At 37.5% G+C, this 21,477-nt stretch overlaps 1 protein-coding gene across 6 annotated transcripts in view; it reads right to left on the bottom strand.

Moving 5' to 3' along the window:
- Positions 1–21,477, bottom strand: part of LOC128698754 (nucleobindin-2) — a 47,814-nt gene continuing 26,337 nt past the window's right edge. For 3 of the 6 annotated variants that reach the window (XM_053791104.2, XM_053791103.2, XM_053791105.2), the window contains 3 exons: positions 20,093–20,249; positions 18,467–18,778; positions 1–12,045 (listed from right to left, as the gene is read on the bottom strand). In XM_053791104.2, coding sequence (XP_053647079.1) covers positions 11,554–12,045; positions 18,467–18,778; positions 20,093–20,249 — 961 coding nt within the window. In that variant the 3' untranslated portion in view covers positions 1–11,553. The remainder of the gene's footprint in view (positions 12,046–18,466; positions 18,779–20,092; positions 20,250–21,477) is intronic. The other 3 variants (XM_070097682.1, XM_070097683.1, XM_070097684.1) reach the window with 3 other exon arrangements.

Here is a 21,477-nt window from a genome sequence, read left to right as displayed (position 1 = left end):
TGACAAAACTCATATTTGTTTATTTCACTGTCATTTGTTAATATTTTATAAACTTTTAATTTATAACGATATAATTTCATAAGTTAATTTATAACTATACAATTTCATAAGTTACAACTTCAGAAATAGGTTTTCCTCATGGGACTCAAACAAATAATAAAAATAAATACCAGATCTCTGGTAAACATCTTAATATCCAAATACAGTGGTACCTCAGGATACAAACTTAATTCATTTCAGAAGGCTGTTTGAGTGCCGATACCGAACGAATTTGTTCCCATAAGGAATAATGTAAATTAGATTAATCTGTTTCAGACCCCCAAAAATACACTTACAAAAGCACTTACATAAATACACTTACATAATTGTTCGAGTTTTAAGCTGTTCGTATCCTGAGGTACCACTGTATCTTCATTTATCTTAACATTTTGACGTATCAGACTCCATCAGTAGTAAAACAGCTGAGAACAATTACCCATCAGAATAGCTGGTCCTTATGAATATTAGGTTAGATATTATAATATTTATATTCTTATTTGTGTACCTTAGATACATTTTCAATATGAAGAATCCAATTAAATATTGGCAATAATTTTTAGTTGTTTTAGCATTGATGAAACAATCTTCCAATGTTTAGATATATGAAGATGTCTGTATATGAAATTAAGATGTTTACCAATGCTTTGGTATTTCTGCAATTTATTCATAGTTGTTTCACTCACAAAATTAGCTTTAAATAGGCCTCTAAATCTGGTAACTGATGCCAAACATAAACTGACAGTCTTGTAACTACAAACCAACAGAGCATCACTAGATTTTAAATTTGGAAAGTGTGAATTCCTTCAACTTTTACTCGCTAGTACAATGACTTTCCATTAAACATATTTACTAAAGGTTTCAATTTAGACTGTCTTGACATTATATTATGCATAATTAATACACAAAATGATGCAATGCACATTGGACAATGTCAGCTTTTTCCATATTTTTAGTCATATAAAAGAATTATTATGATGTATATGTATTGATATAATTTTCATTAACAAGAAAAATATTCAGCTGAATGCATTTCATACTTTACCCATTGGTACATTTCATGTACGTATAGCATCACACAATCAGCCCCTGTAGATAAGTCTCTAAGCATATTTCATACAATTGGTTATAATTACTATAATCAAACTAAGAACAAAACCCAATATTTATTATTATTATAATCAAGGGGAAGTAATAAACCCACCCCCAACATCTAACACTTAATTATGTTTATTTTCAAAATGCATCATGGAAATTTTTGTTCCCTGTTAGAGATATCTGCATAAGCCACTTTAAGGCATTTCTATTCTGTATGTTCAAAACAAAATAATCTGGTATAGAAAAAATGTATCCAATGGTATTTTTTCATTTTGCATCAATATGTCTTAATAAATAATTAATTACCTTTATTGTGCTTACTTGAGTTGTAGGACACTAAGCACAAATATTGTTGTTGTGCAATGCTACAACATTTTGGCACTATTGTACCCACTAGTAGGTAGGCTACTTCAAGTCAGGATATACATACAGAAAATTATTAAGTGCAGGAGGTACATGTAAAGTTAACATTCAAGGATTTTATTATTTTTTTTTGTTTTGGTTGGCATAATGACATCTTTCCACACCAGTTTACATGTCACTCACAACCCAAGATCATCATTCCAACCAATAATTCATTCTCTGTTAGTTTATGTACACAATACCTAAACTTAACCAGCCACATATGTTACAAACAGGAATATTAAACATACATATAAACAAGTCCATAAAGGTTCAGAGAAATGTATTTCTTTATACATTTATGAGTATCAGAACAAAAATTCAGTCCTTGATTGTGGTGCTGAAAAGGTATAGCACTAATGAGCACATAAGCAACAAAATATATACATCACCAGTGTATTGAATCACATCTCTATAATTATATTACCAAACCGATTCGACATATACTATGCTGTAGTCCCATTTTTTGTTTTTTTTGGTGAGATTCTGTAATATATATATATTATACATAATATCAATACTGTACCACACACTACAATGCTAAACCACTCAAGCTCAACATCACTTCATTCAAATATGGTAATATTCAAAATTAGACATTTCATATAATTTTTATTAGCTAGAAAAATTAATGTATGTAAAAACTTGAGAGTAAATACACTTTAACCATTTTCAAATCCAACTCTTTGCAAATTTTGATTTGATATTAATGAATAAATTACATTTAAATATTGTAGCTCAAACTTAAATGTATGATATAATAAAAGCATTAAAGCAGTGAACTTGTTCCGGTCACAATAAACCAGATTGATGCTGAACATTACATTTATTCATCTAAATAACCAACTACTGTATTTTACAGCTTCAAAGACACTTTTTTTTTTTTTCCAAAATAAGTCTAAATTTTACTCAGCATCTTGAAGGCCAAAAGCTGCGTTGCTCATAGGCCTCAGCCTAAGCCTAGGAAAGTGTTTCGATACTGTACTAGGCAGTAATTTAAACTCCTGTATATGACCCAATAATGAATTACATAAACTATTTTGTATAAAATAATAAAAATAATCATAAAAATTTGTTGGTGCTTAGCACCAGTAGTAATACACAAAAGCCACCATTTGCTCACTGTAGGTTTGTTTTTGTTGTGTTGCAGTATAAATGTGCTCTTATTAAATAGCAAAATCAATAAACTTCAAAATAGCAACACAAAATATTTTTAAAACACACAAAAAATAACCATCACAAATCAGTATGCAGTCCTAGCCGTAAACACATCCACTCGCATGCATTGAGACAGTGAGTAGAAAGAGAACACGGCCAATCACAAGAAACAGCCGTATATGCTGAGAAAGTTGGTTCATTTAGAAGATCTAGAATAATTGCCTGTATACTGGTCAGTGAGAGCAATGGACATGTTATTTTTGTAATGTTTTTTAGAGCTGTTTCACGTAAATTTAGCCAGTTTTCAGTGCTATTTGAAAATTTCATTTGGCAATCCCACCAGTCAGCTGCATCAGTGGTAAACAACCATAAAATGAACCATCAATAACTGTGTTTTTACATGTAATACCTTAGGCTTAACATAACATTATTACTGTGGCCACCGTTTATCTTTTTTCCAAAATTTAGTCAGAAATGGGGGCGTCCTTGACGCGAGCGTTTTTTTCACCGTAAAATACGGTATATTCCAAAAGATAACATACAGTATAATTACAGAAACAACTTCAATAGCAAAAGAAAAAGTACCACATATTTTCAATGGAAATGCCAACCAATGAAGTACTAAAGGAGTTATGACCAGAGTGACTTTAATAACATAGTACTGTACATGAAAAACAATACCAACCCAGCATGGCCATGAGGTCATGTGTGTGCCAGTAGCCTAGCAACAGATATGTTAACCTTGCAGTGGTGATGTAATAAAACTACACTACCACTAGGATACACCTAATATGACAATGTGTTCCATTTCACTTTATCAAGTGGCCAGGGATAGTCCTGTGACTAACACAGGCATTATTACTGTACCATTGTCAATATGGCAAATATATTTATGTTCATTGACATTATAAATCTCTATGTATATTTTCTCACATCCTTCACATATTAATATTACAATAAAGAAAGAAGTGGTAAACCTAATATCCTTCACATAGTTCGAAGTAATCCAGCTTTGGTTTCAACTCAACTAAATTTGCTCTTTAAGTTTCTAATAATACTGCTCATAGTAATGATACTCCAAGATTGTTCTTAGAGAAAGCATTGGAAATATTTTTACCCACTTTACTGTAAGGGTGACAAATCTTTCTAGAAATTTGTCAAACTTGGGGATATCGTAGGTCCATAGAGCCCAACATCTACAGTTATTGAAGAAATGAAAGGGAAGTATAGTTTAGGGAATACCCCTCAGGGTACTCAGAGCTACATGCTAGTCCCTAGGCCCTCAGAGTCCAATGACAACTCCACATTTCATATTGTTGTGGTCTAAGTGCATTAAACTGCCCTTTTTAGTTAATTCTGGGTACATGTTTGAAAGGGAGCTTACTGCTAAATCTATAAAAAAAAGTATAGAAAAGAAAATAAGTTTCTCTTAATATTTCTCTTCAAGTGAATATAATGGAAAGCTCAACTGTGCGAAATCTCTGTCCTACGTCAGTGATGCGGAACCTTCGAAGTGCTGTGAGAAGAATATTATCCACGTACAGCAACCATGTCACAATGTTAAGAATGAAAGGGGTGAAATTTTTTTTTTACCCTCAGGTACTGAAGGTACAATTTGCTAGTAACACAGTAATGAGGGGACCCCATTGCCATGCCCAAATTTTACCTATACAGGGAGTTACTATAAGAAAAGCAATTAAAATTCACGAACATTTCAATAAGATCAATGAAACTGTTGGCAGAAAGATTAAAGTAGTCATTGACCTTCCTTCAATGAAGCTCAATAGCCTTGGTTGTAGATACATTGCAGCGCTGTATAGCCCTTGTGGCTTAGCGCTTCTTTTTTGATTATAATAATAATAATGTAGATACATTTGTAAATAAAGAAACTACATCCAGACTAGCTAATTTCTCATGTTAATGTATAGTATTTAACACAGTTGAGGTTACCAATGTTGTAAATGTGAGTTTATGATCTGCCCCATCAGTTTCAATATTCTTTGGCTAGAGGTCTCACTAATTTGTGAGGAGTACTGCCAATGCCTGATGCAATAGGGGTAAGTGGGACATTGGCTTCATTGATCTTAGAAACATTATACATATGTGCTAGTCTATGGTTCATTGATGTCTCTGGTGTTTAGTAGTTCTATCATTCTGGAGTATTAGGGGAAAGCACTAAACCCTTACAGGTCATGCAGTCATCATCTTGTAGCTCTGAGTCAGAGGCACTGCAAAGCTCTGTAGATGGCTGAGAAGACACAGATGACCAAGAAGACATAGATGGCCAAGAAGGCATACATGGATGAGGAGGCTTAGATTCCCGAGAACTACACATTTTCTCTTGGCACCATCACTTGCTTTAAAAGCCATTGTCAATTAAACTGTATTTAATATGTTAATAAAGTAACACAAAATGCCCTAAATCCAGGGAAAATTAGAAACTGAGTAACAAGCATATGCATGGGTGAGCATAAACAATAAACTGGCATGGGTGGCTTACAGCTCGGGGAACAATGAAAACAGACAGGTCCTAGACATGGCAGCTTTGACTTCTACTGGAAAAACGTTGGATATATTGGACTTTGTCTGATACTTCAGAAGACAACTGGATGTTATCGATATGGCATTATGGACATTTGTCCATTTTTTTCTATCTCAATGTGATCTCACAGCTAAGATTTTGTTCCTTCATTGTGACATATTCACATTTTTAAAGCAAGTCGGTAATCCTTTTTCTTTCTCTGTGTATACTTCTATGCTCTCTAAGACCTTCCAAAAGGTAATTAGGTTATCTACCATAATTAACACGTGAAAAGTAAATCTAGCGAGTATATTTTCAATAAAACTGGATAGTTGGTCTTCAATTTAATCCTTTTGGGGTAGGTCCCTTTGTACTACAACTTTGAAGCCAGGGTTGATCCCCTTGTTCTACATGATGAGGTCTGTATAATCCTCTGGGTTTAGCGCTTCCCCCTTGATTATAATAATAATAATAATAATAATAATACATGATGAGGTCAGTTCTCTCAGATAAACTGTGAGCAGTAAATCTGGGCCTAGATATGAGAGAATGGGTCTGTGTGGTAAGTGTGCAACACAAAAAAAAAAAAAAAAAAAAAAAAAAAAAAAAAAAAAAAAAAAAATTGCAGTATGCAGTGCATAATGGGAAAAAACTCCAACCATGTTTTTTGTTTAAAACAGCAACTTTGTGGTGTATTTTTGTATGGTTTTTGTGGTTATATTCTTGGTTTCTTCATCTCATCTTATACAATGGAAGATATATTACAGAAATAGAGATAATTTTCATTGGTTTCAGGAATGAAAGCTTGAAATTGAGCTCAAAGTAGTTGAAATGTTTGATTTCTGTCAATACTTCAGAGTACACAAATTTTGCCACCTGTCCAATATGCGTCCAACTGGTCGATCTAAAAAATGTTCACGAATGTGCTGACATTATTTATACGTACTCCTCAAGGAAGGTTCCTTGATGTTGGTGAGGGGCTCTTGATTTAGGGAATTGGATCTGTGCTCCAGTTCCCCGAATTAAGCCTGAATGCCTTCCACATCCCCCCCAAGCGCTGTATGATCCTCCGGGTTTAGCGCTTCCCCCTTGATTATAATATAATAATAATAATATTTATACGTACAATTATTATGATGCAGTAGTCTACATTACTGTAATAATGCACTGTGAATAAAAATTCAAAATAGAAAGCAAGTGTAATATAAGAGAAGCCTGGGTACATAACTAATGAACAGAGGAAATGTTTTAGTGCTAGGAATGTCTACATTGTTAATTCTGGACCCTGTTTTTAAATTGGCAATTTTTTAATTTTGTGTGAAACTGGCAAAATTACCAATTTCTGATCACTTTTATGGGTAGTTGCAATAGGTAAATGGGTGGTTTCTTGTACTCAACTATTAGAAGGAATACTAGCAAAATAGCTGAGTTTGGTTGATGGAACAATGGAATTGGCCAAAAATAGGGCTCAAAGTGGGTGAAATCGCTGAGACAGCTAACTTTGAAAGAGTGCAATTCCATAGTTTTCCACCAAATTTTGTACTTTTGGTTTCATTACTTTCGGAAAAAGATTATCATTTCATGAGAATTTTTTTATTTTTTAAAAATTCTTAGACCCCGAGAGCAAGTTTCAGATCACGGGTTCCGACCTTGAAAGGGTTAAGTGTTGCCAGCCAATCCAAAAGAAAATGAGTGATATAAAATGCAAATATTATAAACTACATAATTCATAACTAATCAACAACTGGAGAGAAAACTTTAGACAATGTTTGAGTCCCTCCTGGACTATTTTGAGTTAGATGCCAGAGAAAAGATAAAAAAAAACCTGCCAGATAACAAATCAGTTGATTAATATTATTATTATTACTATAATATTATTATGATAAAAAACTGTCGTATCTGAGTGCCTCTGCAAACACAGTGATTATGTATGAAGTGAAAGTGTTGAATGATGATAAAAGTATTTTTTCTTTTTGGGGATTTTCTTTCTTTGTGGGTCACCCTGCTGTATAATCCTACGGGTTTAGTGCTTCCCCCTTGATTATAATAATAATAATGTGGGTCACCCTGCCTCGGTGGGAGACGACTGACATATTGGAAAAAACAAAAAAGGAGCGCTAAACCCATTAGTGTCAACAAATCAGTTAAACAGGTGAGGAAAAGCTAATGTCCTATCAAGTGTTTTGAGGATTAATACATTAGACAATGTCCAGCCAGTACTGGGTGAAGGTCACCTAGTTGTGAATTGTTCTTGTTATGGTACACTGACTTATTCAACAATACGAGCAATTTGCTCCATTTGTTCTCGAATTTGTTTCTACACTTCTTAGGAGCAAAGATTTAAAAAAAAAAAAAAAAAAAAAAAGCTTAGCAATGGGCACTTGAATTTTTCTGTAAAGACAGTGATAGTGTGAATGATGGTGAAAGTTTCTTTTTTTTGGTCACCCCACCTCAGTGGGAGACAGCCAGTATGTTAAAAATATACATATATTTTTTTTAAACATGTCGGCCATTTCCCATCGAGGCAGGGTGACCCAAAGGGAAAGAAAAACCCCAAAAGAAAGAAAAAAAAACTTTCATCATCATTCAACACTTTCACCATCATTCACGCATAATCACCATGTTTGCAGAGGCGCACAGATACAACAGTTCAGATGTCACTCCAAACAGCCAATATCCCAAACCCCTCCTTTAAAGTGCAGGCATTGTACTTCCCACCTTCAGGACTCAAGTCTGGCTAATTAGTTTCTCTGAATCCCTTCACAAAATATTACCCTGCTCACACTCCAACAGCTTGTCAGGTCCCAAAAACCATTTGTCTCCATTCACTCCAATCTAACATGCTCACACATGCGTGCTGCATGTCCAGGCCCCTTGCCTGCAAAACCTCTATGGCTCCTTCCCTCCCTCCCCTCCCCTACAGAGTTATATGCCCTCCAAGTTCTATTTTGCTCCACCTCTCTAAATAACCAAACCACCTCAATAACCCCTCTTCTGTCCTTTGAAAAATACTTTTAGTAACTCCACCTCCCCTAATTTCCACACTATGAATTCTCTGCATAATATTTACACCACACACTGCCCTTAGACACGACATCTCCACTACCTCCAGAAGTGTTAGAACTAAATCTTTTATTTAATTTACCAGTAATTTATTCAAACTTTTAGAACTAATTGTTTAAAAAAAAAAGTGACTGGCATAGCTGTCATTAAAACTCCACAACTAAACAGATATTTTTTACCAGCTAATATCTGCTCCTCCATAGCAGACTAACTGAGGTCGTATAAATCACTATTTTTTGTAATTAACTTTGTAGGTTCCCAATTTTCCTCATAATTTTATTTTGAAAGTACAATGATAATCATACCATACCCTATGGTCAATGCTGGCCTTAATTTTGCTATATAAATTGCATTTGCATCAGTACAGTTATGCTACGCCTGACTGATACCAAATACTTAAATGTGAATCTAAAATTACCAAGGGCATGGTAATATAAAATTTTTGTTTTAATTGTTTCAGACTAGTTACAAAATCTTGTATTTTTTATAGTGGACAAACCAGGCAGGCAAGCATACAGATACACAATTAAATCAATGCAATAGTTGAGACCAAAAGATTTAAAAAATTAGTAATTTATGTCCAGATCTTAAATTATTTGACAAAGAAGCTATACATACAGTAGGCATCATAAATATGCACAAGCAAATATTCCTTTAGCAGACAATTTGCTAACAGTTTTGAGAAGTGCGAGGGCAACTTTTGTATGCAGGGCAACTTTTGCCTTACTGTCAAAGATATAAAAGACTGGCTACATGATTGTGATACATAATTCTTTAATGACTAACTTGGAAACTCGTGTACTTTAATCTGATAGGAAACAAGCAGAACCTTATTAAGCGTAAGCCTCATGGTATGGACATGTCCACTATTCCCAAATTCTCAAAGTGTTATTAAGCAGGCATGGGAGGGTACTGACTCTTCTGTCCTCCATAATATAGCCTTATCAGTACCTGGGAGACACAAGGAGTGCATCAAAAGGTAGGATAATTCTATGAAATACTTGGAAAGGTAAGCATCCCATAAATATTTCAATATTTTATGCATAAAGGAATAATTTGTAGCAAGCATTTTCATTATCTGTGTGATGGGTTTGTGTGCATATACATATTATACCTACTCGTGTGTGTGTGTGTGCATGTGTGTGTGCATGTGTGTGTGCACGTGTGTATGCGTGTGTGCATGTGTGTGTGCATGTGTGTGTGAATGTGTGTGTGTGTGTGTGTGTGTGTGTGTGTGTGTGTGTGTGTGTGTGTGTGTGTGTGTGTGTGTGTGTGTGTGTGTGTGTGTGTATGTGTGTATGTGTGTGTGTGTGTGTGTGTGTGTGTGTGTGTGTGTGCGTGTGTGTGTGTGTGTGTGTGTGTGTGTGTGTGTGTGTGTGTGTGTGTGTGTGTGTGTGTGTGTGTGTGTGTGTGTGTGTGTACTCACCTATTTGTGGTTGCAGGGGTCGAGTCACAGCTCCTGGCCCCGCCTCTTCGCTGATTGCTACTAGGTCCTCTCTCTCCCTGCCCCATGAGCTCTATCATACCTCGCCTTAAAACTATGTATGGTTCCTGCCTCCACTACATCACTTTCTAGGCTATTCCATGGTCTGACTACTCTATGACTGAAGAAATACTTCCTAACATCCCTTTGATTCATCTGAGTCTTCAACTTCCAATTGTGACCTCTTGTGTCTGTGTCCCATCTCTGGAACATCCCGTCTTTGTCCACCTCGTCTATTCCGCGCAGTATTTTATATGTCGTTATCATGTCTCCCCTGACCCTCCTGTCCTCCAGTGTCGTCAGGCCGATTTCCCTCAACCTTTCTTCATAGGACAATCCCCGTAGCTCTGGGACTAGTCTTGTTGCAAACCTTTGCACTTTCTCTAATTTCTTGAAGTGCTTGACTAGGTGTGGATTCCAAACTGGTGCTGCATACTCCAGTATGGGCCTGACGTAGATGGTATACAGAGTCTTAAACAAATCCTTACTGAGGTATCGGAACGCTATCCGTAGGTTTGCCAGGCGCCCGTATGCTGCGTGTGTGTGTGTGTGTGTGTGTGTGTGTGTGTGTGTGTGTGTGTGTGTGTGTGTGTGTGTGTGTGTGTGTGTGTGTGTGTGTGCGTGTGTGTGCGTGCGTGCGTGCGTGCGTGTGTGCGTATATATTCCTAACTGCAAATATTGTAATGTAATGGTCATTAATCTCCATAAAAAAAAAAAAAAGGTACATCAATATCTTTCCATAGAAATCACATGTTTGATGCCAGGATTTGCAGGATTCTTCATTTACATTAACATCATCTGTTTGATAACCAACATAAAAGAGTAAACTTATCAATATCAATTATTTTTACTCAAATACATGGAAGATTTTTCCTACATACTGATACATCAAAGACAAATTCCTGGTTATTTTAATCAAAGTTGTCTTACATCTTGCCATACTAGCAAACTGACTCATAATTGCAGAAGTACATTGGGAATTTATTATAATATATTGCATTCATTTATTGTAAAAACAATTTAATGCATTAAATTATTCACCCGCTTTAGGTAAGACTGGTTCTTATAGTTAAATTAAAAGCAAAGAGTTTTAATTAAAACAGTTCACTCATAAAATCAGGAGTGTAGTTAAAAGACAAAGTAAGGACTACTATTATTCTCAACATAAGTGATAACCAATAACTGAATTGGTATAATAAAGTCAAAATTCTTCATGAAGCAGTAGCTTATCAAAAAAAAAAATTAATTCCCACACTAATGCACTGAAAAGGTCCAAACTACTGCACAATATTCCATGGAAGCAATAAACAAGTATGGGGTCATATATCTTCAACTATTCCAAGTTGATGAATCAGCTGCCCCTAATACAACAAAAACTTTTAAAATTATAATAGCATGAACCCTTTAAGTCAACATTAACTTTGAAAAGACATGTATAAGAATTAAAACTTTGTGGGATTAATCTAATACCTAAAAATTTAAATTCTCATTCCCTAATTAGTTCAGTACTGACACAATACTGTATACAACAACTGCAGCTTAAACCACAACCAGAAGCAATGGATGTCAAAATAACTTTAAAAATTTATGACTTCTTACCAGAACAAATCAGTCAAGCATTACCTGCAGATATATGCTGTCAATATCATCAAGGAGTATTTTTAAAAATACTGTCATGAACATCCATGAGAAAAATATTCATCCAACACAACACCTGCCTAGAGCTGGCGCCACGTACGGTAAATGCATGTTCTCGACATTGAAGATGAACAAGAAGACCTTACTGATCTGTCTAGTGTTGACCAGCTATAACATTACTAGCTACTAAAGGAGCATTAGGAATCTGACCAACAACAGGCCCCTGTAGCTGGGAATGCTGACCTTGTATAACCTGTCCTGGGAGAGGCTGGACATTTACAATTTGTCCTTGAGCTGGATGGCCTGGTGCAGCCTGCCCCAGAGCAGCCTGACTTTGTGCAACCTGCCCCTGGTCAACATGACCTTGTACAACCTGCCCCTGGATGGCCTGACCTTGTGAAACCTGTCCCTGGGCAGTCAAAGCATGTGCAGCTTGCCCCTGGGCAACCTGACCTTGTGTAATGTGCCCCTGGGCAGCCTGACCTTGTACAACCTGTCCTTGGGCAGCCTGACCTTGTGCAACCTGTCCCTGACCTTGTATATTTCCTTGCAGTGGATGACCTTGCACAACTTGTCCTGTGGCTGGCTGACCTTGTAGAACCTGCCCTTGGATGGGTTGACCAGATAAAGGCTGACCTGGGACCTGCTGCAAAATAAAGATTAACCAAAGAATTATTAATATATTGATAGATCTGTAGAACATAAAGAAAAATTTATATATTCTGACAATAAAAAAGATATAAAGATACATATATATGCATGTATGTACAGGAGGACCCTGTCTGTACAGCTCTAAGGGTCCTGACTGTGCGATAAACGAAAATCTACAGCGGGTGAAAAAGAGCATTTTTTCGTTATCGAATGTGTCTAAAACATCTGATAACGTGCTTCCACTATCATATATTAACCCTATAACTGTCCAAATGTAGTTCTACATTTTCACTGCCAGCACTCCGAATGTTTTGCCAAAAAAAAAAAAAAAAAAAAAAAAAAAAATTTAGTCAGTACTTACTGAATTATATGGAGTAATGCCACCAGCAGAAATGTTGCAGATATATAATTTTTTCCATTTTTTCTTAGTTTTTATAGTTTGATAATTATGTTTAGGAGATTCTAAAGAGAAGTTGCAAAGGTTAGTGGACAAATTTGGGAGTGTGTGTAAAGGAAGAACGTTGAAAGTGAACATAGATAAGAGTAAGGTGATGAGGGTATCAAATGATTTAGATAAAGAAAAATTTGATATCAAATTGGAGGGAGGGAGGGAGTATGGAGAAGTGAATGTGTTCAGATATTTGGAAGTTGACTTGTCAGCAGATGGGTTTACGAAGGACAAGGTTAACCATAGAACTGATGAAGAAAAAGAGGTGAGTGGTGCTTTGAGGTATCTGTGGAGACAAAAAACATTATCCATAGAGGCAAAGAAGGGAATGTATGAGAGTATAGTGGTACCAATGCTCTTATATGGGTGTGAAGCATGGGTTGCAAATGCTGCAGCAAGGAGGAGGCTTGAGGCAGTGGAGATGTCGTGTAGTGTAAATATTATGCAGAGAACTCGTAGTGTGGAAATTAGGAGGTATGGAGTTACTAAAAGTATTAATAAGAGAGCTGAGTAGGAGTTGTTGAGGTGGTTTGGTCATTTAGAGAGGGTGGAACAAACCAGAATGACTTGGAGAGCATATAAATCTATAGGGAAAGGAAGACAGGGTAAGAGTTGTCCTAGGAAAGATTGGAGGGAGGGGGTAAAGGAGGTTTTGTGGGCGAAGGGCTTGGACTTCCAGAAAGTGTGCATGAGCGTGTTAAGATAGGAGTGAATGTAGACCACAAATGACCACTAATGCAAGTTTTTGCAGATGAATCCCTCAAAATCATCATGACTCATGAAATCATAATGACATGATTGCAAACAAACCACTGTATGGGCAGGAATTGAACTCGTTGCTCACTAGCCGCAAGTTCAGTCCCCACCCATACCATGGTTTAGAATGGAAACCTGTAACTGTTTTACATGATGGTAGGATTGTTAGTGTCTTTTTTCTGTCTCATAAACATGCAATATTTCAGGTACTTACTTCTACTTAAGAAAGCCTAGAGAACAAATGGATTTGTCAGTTAAAAATAGGAGAGGAGAGTTATTAAATGGAGAGTTAGAGGTATTGGGAAGATGGAGGGAATATTTTGAGGAATTGTTAAATGTTGATGAAGATAGGGAAGCTGTGATTTCGTGTATAGGACAAGGAGGAATAACATCTTGTAGGAGTGAGGAAGAGCCAGTTGTGAGTGTGGGGGAAGTTCATGAGGCAGTAGGTAAAATGAAAGGGGGTAAGGCAGCCGGGATTGATGGGATAAAGATAGAAATGTTAAAAGCAGGTGGGGATATAGTTTTGGAGTGGTTGGTGCAATTATTTAATAAATGTATGGAAGAGGGTAAGGTACCTAGGGATTGGCAGAGAGCATGCATAGTTCCTTTGTATAAAGGCAAAGGGGATAAAAGAGAGTGCAAAAATTATAGGGGGATAAGTCTGCTGAGTATACCTGGTAAAGTGTATGGTAGAGTTATTATTGAAAGAATTAAGAGTAAGACGGAGAATAGGATAGCAGATGAACAAGGAGGCTTTAGGAAAGGTAGGGGGTGTGTGGACAGGTGTTTACAGTGAAACATATAAGTGAACAGTATTTAGATAAGGCTAAAGAGGTCTTTGTGGCATTTATGGATTTGGAAAAGGTGTATGACAGGGTGGATAGGGGGGCAATGTGGCAGATGTTGCAAGTGTATGGTGTAGGAGGTAGGTTACTGAAAGCAGTGAAGAGTTTTTACGAGGATAGTGAGGCTCAAGTTAGAGTATGTAGGAAAGAGGGAAATTATTTCCCAGTAAAAGTAGGCCTTAGACAAGGATGTGTGATGTCACCGTGGTTGTTTAATATATTTATAGATGGGGTTGTAAGAGAAGTAAATGCAAGGGTCTTGGCAAGAGGCGTGGAGTTAAAAGATAAAGAATCACACACAAAGTGGGAGTTGTCACAGTTGCTCTTTGCTGATGACACTGTGCTCTTGGGAGATTCTGAAGAGAAGTTGCAGAGATTGGTGGATGAATTTGGAAGGGTGTGCAAAAGAAGAAAATTAAAGGTAAATACAGGAAAGAGTAAGGTTATGAGGATAACAAAAAGATTAGGTGATGAAAGATTGAATATCAGATTGGAGGGAGAGAGTATGGAGGAGGTGAATGTATTCAGATATTTGGGAGTGGACGTGTCAGCGGATGGGTCTATGAAAGATGAGGTGAATCATAGAATTGATGAGGGGAAAAGAGTGAGTGGTGCACTTAGGAGTCTGTGGAGACAAAGAACTTTGTCCTTGGAGGCAAAGAGGGGAATGTATGAGAGTATAGTTTTACCAACGCTCTTATATGGGTGTGAAGCATGGGTGATGAATGTTGCAGCGAGGAGAAGGCTGGAGGCAGTGGAGATGTCATGCCTGAGGGCAATGTGTGGTGTGAATATAATGCAGAGAATTCGTAGTTTGGAAGTTAGGAGGAGGTGCGGGATTACCAAAACTGTTGTCCAGAGGGCTGAGGAAGGGTTGTTGAGGTGGTTCGGACATGTAGAGAGAATGGAGCGAAACAGAATGACTTCAAGAGTGTATCAGTCTGTAGTGGAAGGAAGGCGGGGTAGGGGTCGGCCTAGGAAAGGTTGGAGAGAGGGGGTAAAGGAGGTTTTGTGTGCGAGGGGCTTGGACTTCCAGCAGGCATGCGTGAGCGTGTTTGATAGGAGTGAATGGAGACAAATGGTTTTTAATACTTGACGTGCTGTTGGAGTGTGAGCAAAGTAACATTTATGAAGGGGTTCAGGGAAACCGGCAGGCCGGACTTGAGTCCTGGAGATGGGAAGTACAGTGCCTGCACTCTGAAGGAGGGGTGTTAATGTTGCAGTTTAAAAACTGTAGTGTAAAGCACCCTTCTGGCAAGACAGTGATGGAGTGAATGATGGTGAAAGTTTTTCTTTTTCGGGCCACCCTGCCTTGGTGGGAATCGGCCAGTGTGATAATAAAATAATATAACTTCTACTTACACTTAGGTCACACTACACATGCATGTACAAGCATATATATACACACCTCTCTGGGTTTTCTTTTATTTTCTTGCTAGTTATTGTTCTTGTTTATTTTCTCTTATCTCCATGGGGAAGTAGAACAGAATTCTTCCTCCATAAGCCAAGCATGTCGTAAGAGGCAACTAAAATGTCAGGAGCAAGGGGGCTAGTAACCCCTTCTCCTGTATATATTACTGTATTAAATTTAAAAAGAAAAAAAATCGTTTTTCTTTTTATGTCACCCTGCTTCAGTGGGATATAGCCAGTTTGTTGAAAAAAAGAAAAGTAATGTGTGTACCCTATATGCATTTTTCTGGCCTAGCTATATTGCTCACTGAATATATGACCGTGTGAACATGTTATCAGGATTTTGTATGCATTTCAAAGTCTAGAACCTAACCCGCTTTATAAACAGGGCCCTCCCATTTCCCGCCAAGGCAAAGATACCCAAAAAAGAGAAACTTTTATCGTCATTCACTCCATCACTGTCCTCCCAGAGGTGTGCCTACACTACAGTTAAAAAACTGCAACATATGAATATGTCTCCTTTAGAAGGCAGGCACTGTACTTCCCACCTCCAGGACTCAAGTCCAGCTAACCGGTTTCCCTGAATCCTTTTGTGTTACTTTGCTCACAGTCTAACAGCACGTCAAGTTATAAAAACCATTAGCTCCTATTTAACACACTCACAGATGCTTGGTGGATGTCCAAGCCCCTCACACACAAAACCTCCTTTACCCCTTCCCTCCAACCTTTCTTAGGATGACCCCTACCCTGCTGTCCTTCAACTATAGATTTATATGCTCTCCAAGTCATTCTATTTTGTTCCATCTTCTCTAAATGTCCAAACCACCTCAATAACCCCTCCTCTGCCCTCTGGATAATACTTTAAAAAACCTCACACCTCCTTCTAATCTCCAAAATACAGTTTTTCTGCATTATATTCACACTGCACATTGCCCTCAGACATGACATCTCCACTGCCTCCAGCCTTCTCCTTGTTGCGCAACATTTACCACCCATGCTTTACATACATATAAGTGTTGGTACCACTATACTCTCATACATTCCCCCTCTTTGCTTCCATGGATAATGTTGTCTCCACAGACTCCTCAGTGCTCCACTCACCTCTTTCTCCCTCATCAATTCTATGTTTCACCTCATCTTTCACAGACCCATCTGCTGACAAGTCCACTCCCAAATATGTGAATACATACATTCATTTGCTCCATACTCCCTCCCACCATCTGATATCCAATCTTACATTACCTAAATTTTATCCTCATCACCTTACTCTTTCCTACAGTCACTTTTCCTTCTTTTACATACCCTTCCAAACTCATTCACCAACCTCTGTAACTTCTCTTCAGAATCTCTCAAAAGCACAGTGTCATCAGCAAAAAGCAACTGAGACAACTCTCACTTTGTCATATCCTTTATTTCTTAATCCCACACCTCTTGCCAACACCCGAGCTTCACTTCTCTTACAACTCCATCTATAAATATATTAAACAACTATGGTGACATCATGCATCCCTGTCTAAGGCCTAATTTTACTGGAAAATATTCTCCCTCTCTCCTACATACTCTAACCTAATCCTCACTATACTCAAAAACTCTTAACTGCTGTCAGTAACCTACCACCTATTCCACATGTGCTCAATGTTCATCTGCCAAACTGCTCTCCTATCTACCCTATCATATGCCTTTTCCAAATTCACAAATGTAATGAAAACTTCTTTACCCTTGTTTAAATAGTGTTCACCTATAAGTTTCACTGTAAACACTTGGTACACACACCCCCAACCCATCCTATAGCCTCCTTGTTCATCTGCAATCCTGCTCTCCATCATACTCTTAATTCTTTCAATACTAATGACTACCATACACTTTATCAGGTATATTCAACAGGCTTGTTCCCGTATAATTTTTACACTCTCTTTTGTCCCCTATGCCTTTATACAAAGGAACAATGTATGCTCTCTGCCAGTCCCTAGGTACCTTCCTCTCTCTCATACATTTATTAAATAAAAGCACCAACCATTATTCCAAAACTATATCCCTACCTGCTTTTAACATTTATGTTTTTATCCCATTTTTCCTTTAACCCTGCTGGCCATCTCCCACCGAGGCAGGGTGACACAAAAAAGAAACACTTTCTATATCAATTACACTATCACTGTCTTGCCAGAGGCGTGTAGATACAACTTCATATATCCCTCCAGATCACAATTATCTCAATCCCCTCCTTTACAGAGCAGGCATTGTATTTCCTACCTCCAAAACTCAAGTTTGGCTGACTGGTTTCCCTGAATTCCTTCACAAAATGTGACCTTGCTCACACTTTAACAGCTCATTCCTATCTAAGAAGCTCAGTTATGCCTGCTGTATGTCCAAGCCTCTTGCACACAAAATCTCCTTTACTCCCTCCCTCCATCCTTTCCTAGGACAACCATCAGGGGTTGTCCACTACAGATTTATATACCCTCCAATTCATCCTATTTTGCTCCATCCTCTCTAAATGACCAAACTACCTTAACAACCCCTCCTCAGCCCTCTGGATAGTAATGTAGATGAATGGTTCAGAGAACCGACAAGTTGATAAATTTGACACGTGCAACACTTGGGTATCTTTATCCTCAATAAAGATACCCAAGTGTTGCACTGTGGATAGTACTTTTAGTAACTCCTCACCTTTCCTTATCTCCAACTACAAATTCTCTGTATAATATTTATGCCACACATTGCCCCTCAGACATGGCATCTCCACATGGAGAAGAATCTCCTGGCAACTAAAATGTCAGGAGCTTCTCCTGTATAAATTACTAAATGTAAGATGATGAAACTTTACATTTACTTCTTGTCTGAGTCATCCTGCCTCAGTGGGAGAAAGCCATTGTGTTAAAAAAGTAGCTAAAATAAAAAATAATTATATAAGTGCTTGAAGACCAAATATTAAGAATTAAAAAAAACAAACAAACCTGATATGGTACCCCTTGCTGGTAATACTGCACCTGCTGGGGAGCTGTTTGGTATCCCTGAGGAACCGCCTGGTAACCCTGAGGAACTGCCTGGTATCCTTGAGGAAGTGCCTGGTATCCTTGAGGTACTGCTTGATAGCCTTGAGGAATGCTATTGGGGTGGGCTTGTGGTAGCTGCCCATGCTGAGAATCAGCATTTGAGGGATGCAGTCCTTGAGCAACAGCAGCAGCATGTGATCCAGGGTAGGGCTCACCATGATATATGGCCGGCTGGGCAGGTGGCATCCCATGGTAGCCAGGAGGGGGTGGGATCTACAGGGTGAAGGAAACACTGCACATGTGCTGATATGTCAAAGCCTGCACCATATCCACTGCACCTTCAATTCACCAAGTGAGGTTATGCAACAATACAACCTTCCATGCAGTATTCACTATTAGTTATTTGCAGCATTTTCAAGATATAACAAGCAGCAGAACCACAAAACTTCACTACTTAATGGCTAAGAGCACTTGCAAATGAAGTAAGGACAGTTTTTCAGGCATTATATATCTATGCAACTTAATCTGACGAATAACTTAAACAGTTTAAAACTGCTTGGATTTTGCATGAAGTTATATTCACATTACAAAAAGATAATGTTCAAAGTGACTCTATTAGCTAAATGGAAATCATAATTTTATTCACATGCAGACATACAAATTAACAGCCATAAACTGATGGAGGAATGGCTGTCATGCCAAGATGGAGGAATGCCCATCATGTCAAGATACAGGAATGACCATCATGTCAAGATGGAGGAATAGTCATCATGTCAAGATGCAGAATGGCCATCACACCAAAATGGAACAATGACCATCACCCAAAGATGGAGCGATGATTATCACCAAGATGAAGGAATGTCCATCAGGAAATAATGCTGATTTTGAAAAGTACAGAACTAATTGCATATTATTCTTATTGATAACTATGGGAGTTGTATTGAACTTTTAAACAAGAGAACTTGTTAAGCAAAAATAAAAGACTAGCTGAAAAAGCCGACCAGCCTTAATTACAAATCAGCAAGACACAATGGTGCTTATTCAAACAATATCACAGCACAGGGTGGTGCATTGCACACGCCTCATACAGCTCAGTGTAACCAAGAACTGCTGCCTCTGCTAACAGCAAGCCTGATGTGCACTCTTCAGCTCAAATATCCAGCCAGTTTTGTAGTGATTTTGTTGTAAAAAGCATTATACAGCAATGAGCAAAAATAATTCAGTTATGTTTATAACTGGTTCACTGTTAGCTTAGGTAGTAGTTAAAAGCTCGAAAATCTAAAATTCATGACATACACAACAAAATATCAATAATAATGTAAGCAGAAGACAATGCATATGTATAATTTTGTATTTTCAAACAATGAAGTTTATCCAGTAATTGAATATTAAAAGTAAACCGTTTAACAAGTCTTTAGGGGTAAATCATTTAAGGAACTATTTCTGTGATAATCAGACAATGCTATAAAAATAATATCAAGTTTGCTTGAAAACACATTTAGTGACAAGAAACAAGCATACAAAATAACAAATGAAAAACTACTAAACTTTATTAAGAGCTAATTCAGAATTCACATTCAAACTTACTGATCCAGACTCAACCAAACGCCTGATTTCCTCCTGACGTTCACGTTCAAACTGCTCGTATTCTTGCTGAGAGTATAGCTCCTGCTCATCTAGACCCTGCCATCCACCATCCTGCTCAAACTCTGCTCGCTTTGTTTGTTCCACAAACTCTTGAAAGCTGTGATAATAGAACAGGATGTCTTATACTACTCTCATGGATCCTGACAATAATAAAGTTTATATTGTAGGCCTTAGACAAATAAAAAAGAAATTATATTTTCCTCTATCTTTAAGGAGGCTCAGATTAGGGTATGTAGTGAAGATCATTTTCCAGTAACAGGCCTTAGACAAAAATGTGTGATGTCTCCATAGATGGGTGTGCAAAAGAAGTAAAGTTAGTGTACTGGGGAGAGATGATTCTGATGAGAAGTTGCAAAGGATAGTAGACAACTATGGGAGGGGGTGTAAAAGAAGAAAATTAAAAGTGATCACAAAATAAAGAGCAAAATGATGACAGTAACAAAAAAAAGAGTAGGCAGTGAAAAATTGAATATCAGACTGGAAAGAGGAATAATGGAAGTGAATATATTTAGGTATTTGGGAGTGTACATGTTGGCAGATGGGTCTATGACAGATGAAGTCACTCACAATAAATTATGGGAATGAATGCTGAGGTGCCTATGGACAGATAAGTTTATCTATAGAAGCAAAAAGGAAAATGTACCAGGGAATAGTGGTACTAACCCTTTGATATGGAGGTGAGTCAAGAGCTATAAACATTGGAGTAAAGAGGTTGGCAGCAGTAGAAATGTCATATTTGAGAGCAGTGTGTGGTGTGAATATTATGCAAAGAATTCATAGCTCAAAAATTAGATGATGTGTAGTTATGAAAGATATTATTCAAACAGTAGAGGAGCTGTAGAAGTGGTTTGGACATTTCGAGAGAATCAAGAGGGTGTATGCATCCAGGGTATAAGGAAGGAGAAGAGGTCATCACAGGAAAGGGTAGGAAGAGGGCAGAAGGGGCTTGAACACCTAGCAAACATGAGAGTTCGAACGCACTTATTGGAGGCAGTTGGTTTAGGGATTTGATGTGCTGCTTAAGTGTGATCAATGGTAACATTTATGAAAGAAATTGGGAAAAATTGGTTAACCAGATTTGAGTCCAGGAGGTGGGAGGTTTAATAACTAGACTGTGAAGGTGTGGAGGATGTTACAGTTCAGGGGATCATTTAAATTATGATGTCTATGCATTTCAAGCAAAATACCTATTGAGTAATGACTTTTTTTTTTTTGAGGGGGTCACCCTACCTTGGTGATAGGTATCCAATGTGGAAAAAATATTTTTAAAATAATCCAAGTCCATTTAATGTAGTAACCAAGGGTAATGCTGTATTACTGCTATA

This window comes from Cherax quadricarinatus, chromosome 59 (genome assembly GCF_038502225.1).
Source record: "Cherax quadricarinatus isolate ZL_2023a chromosome 59, ASM3850222v1, whole genome shotgun sequence".
Lineage (NCBI taxonomy): Eukaryota > Metazoa > Arthropoda > Malacostraca > Decapoda > Parastacidae > Cherax > Cherax quadricarinatus.
This window is presented reverse-complemented; position numbering and strand designations above follow the sequence as displayed.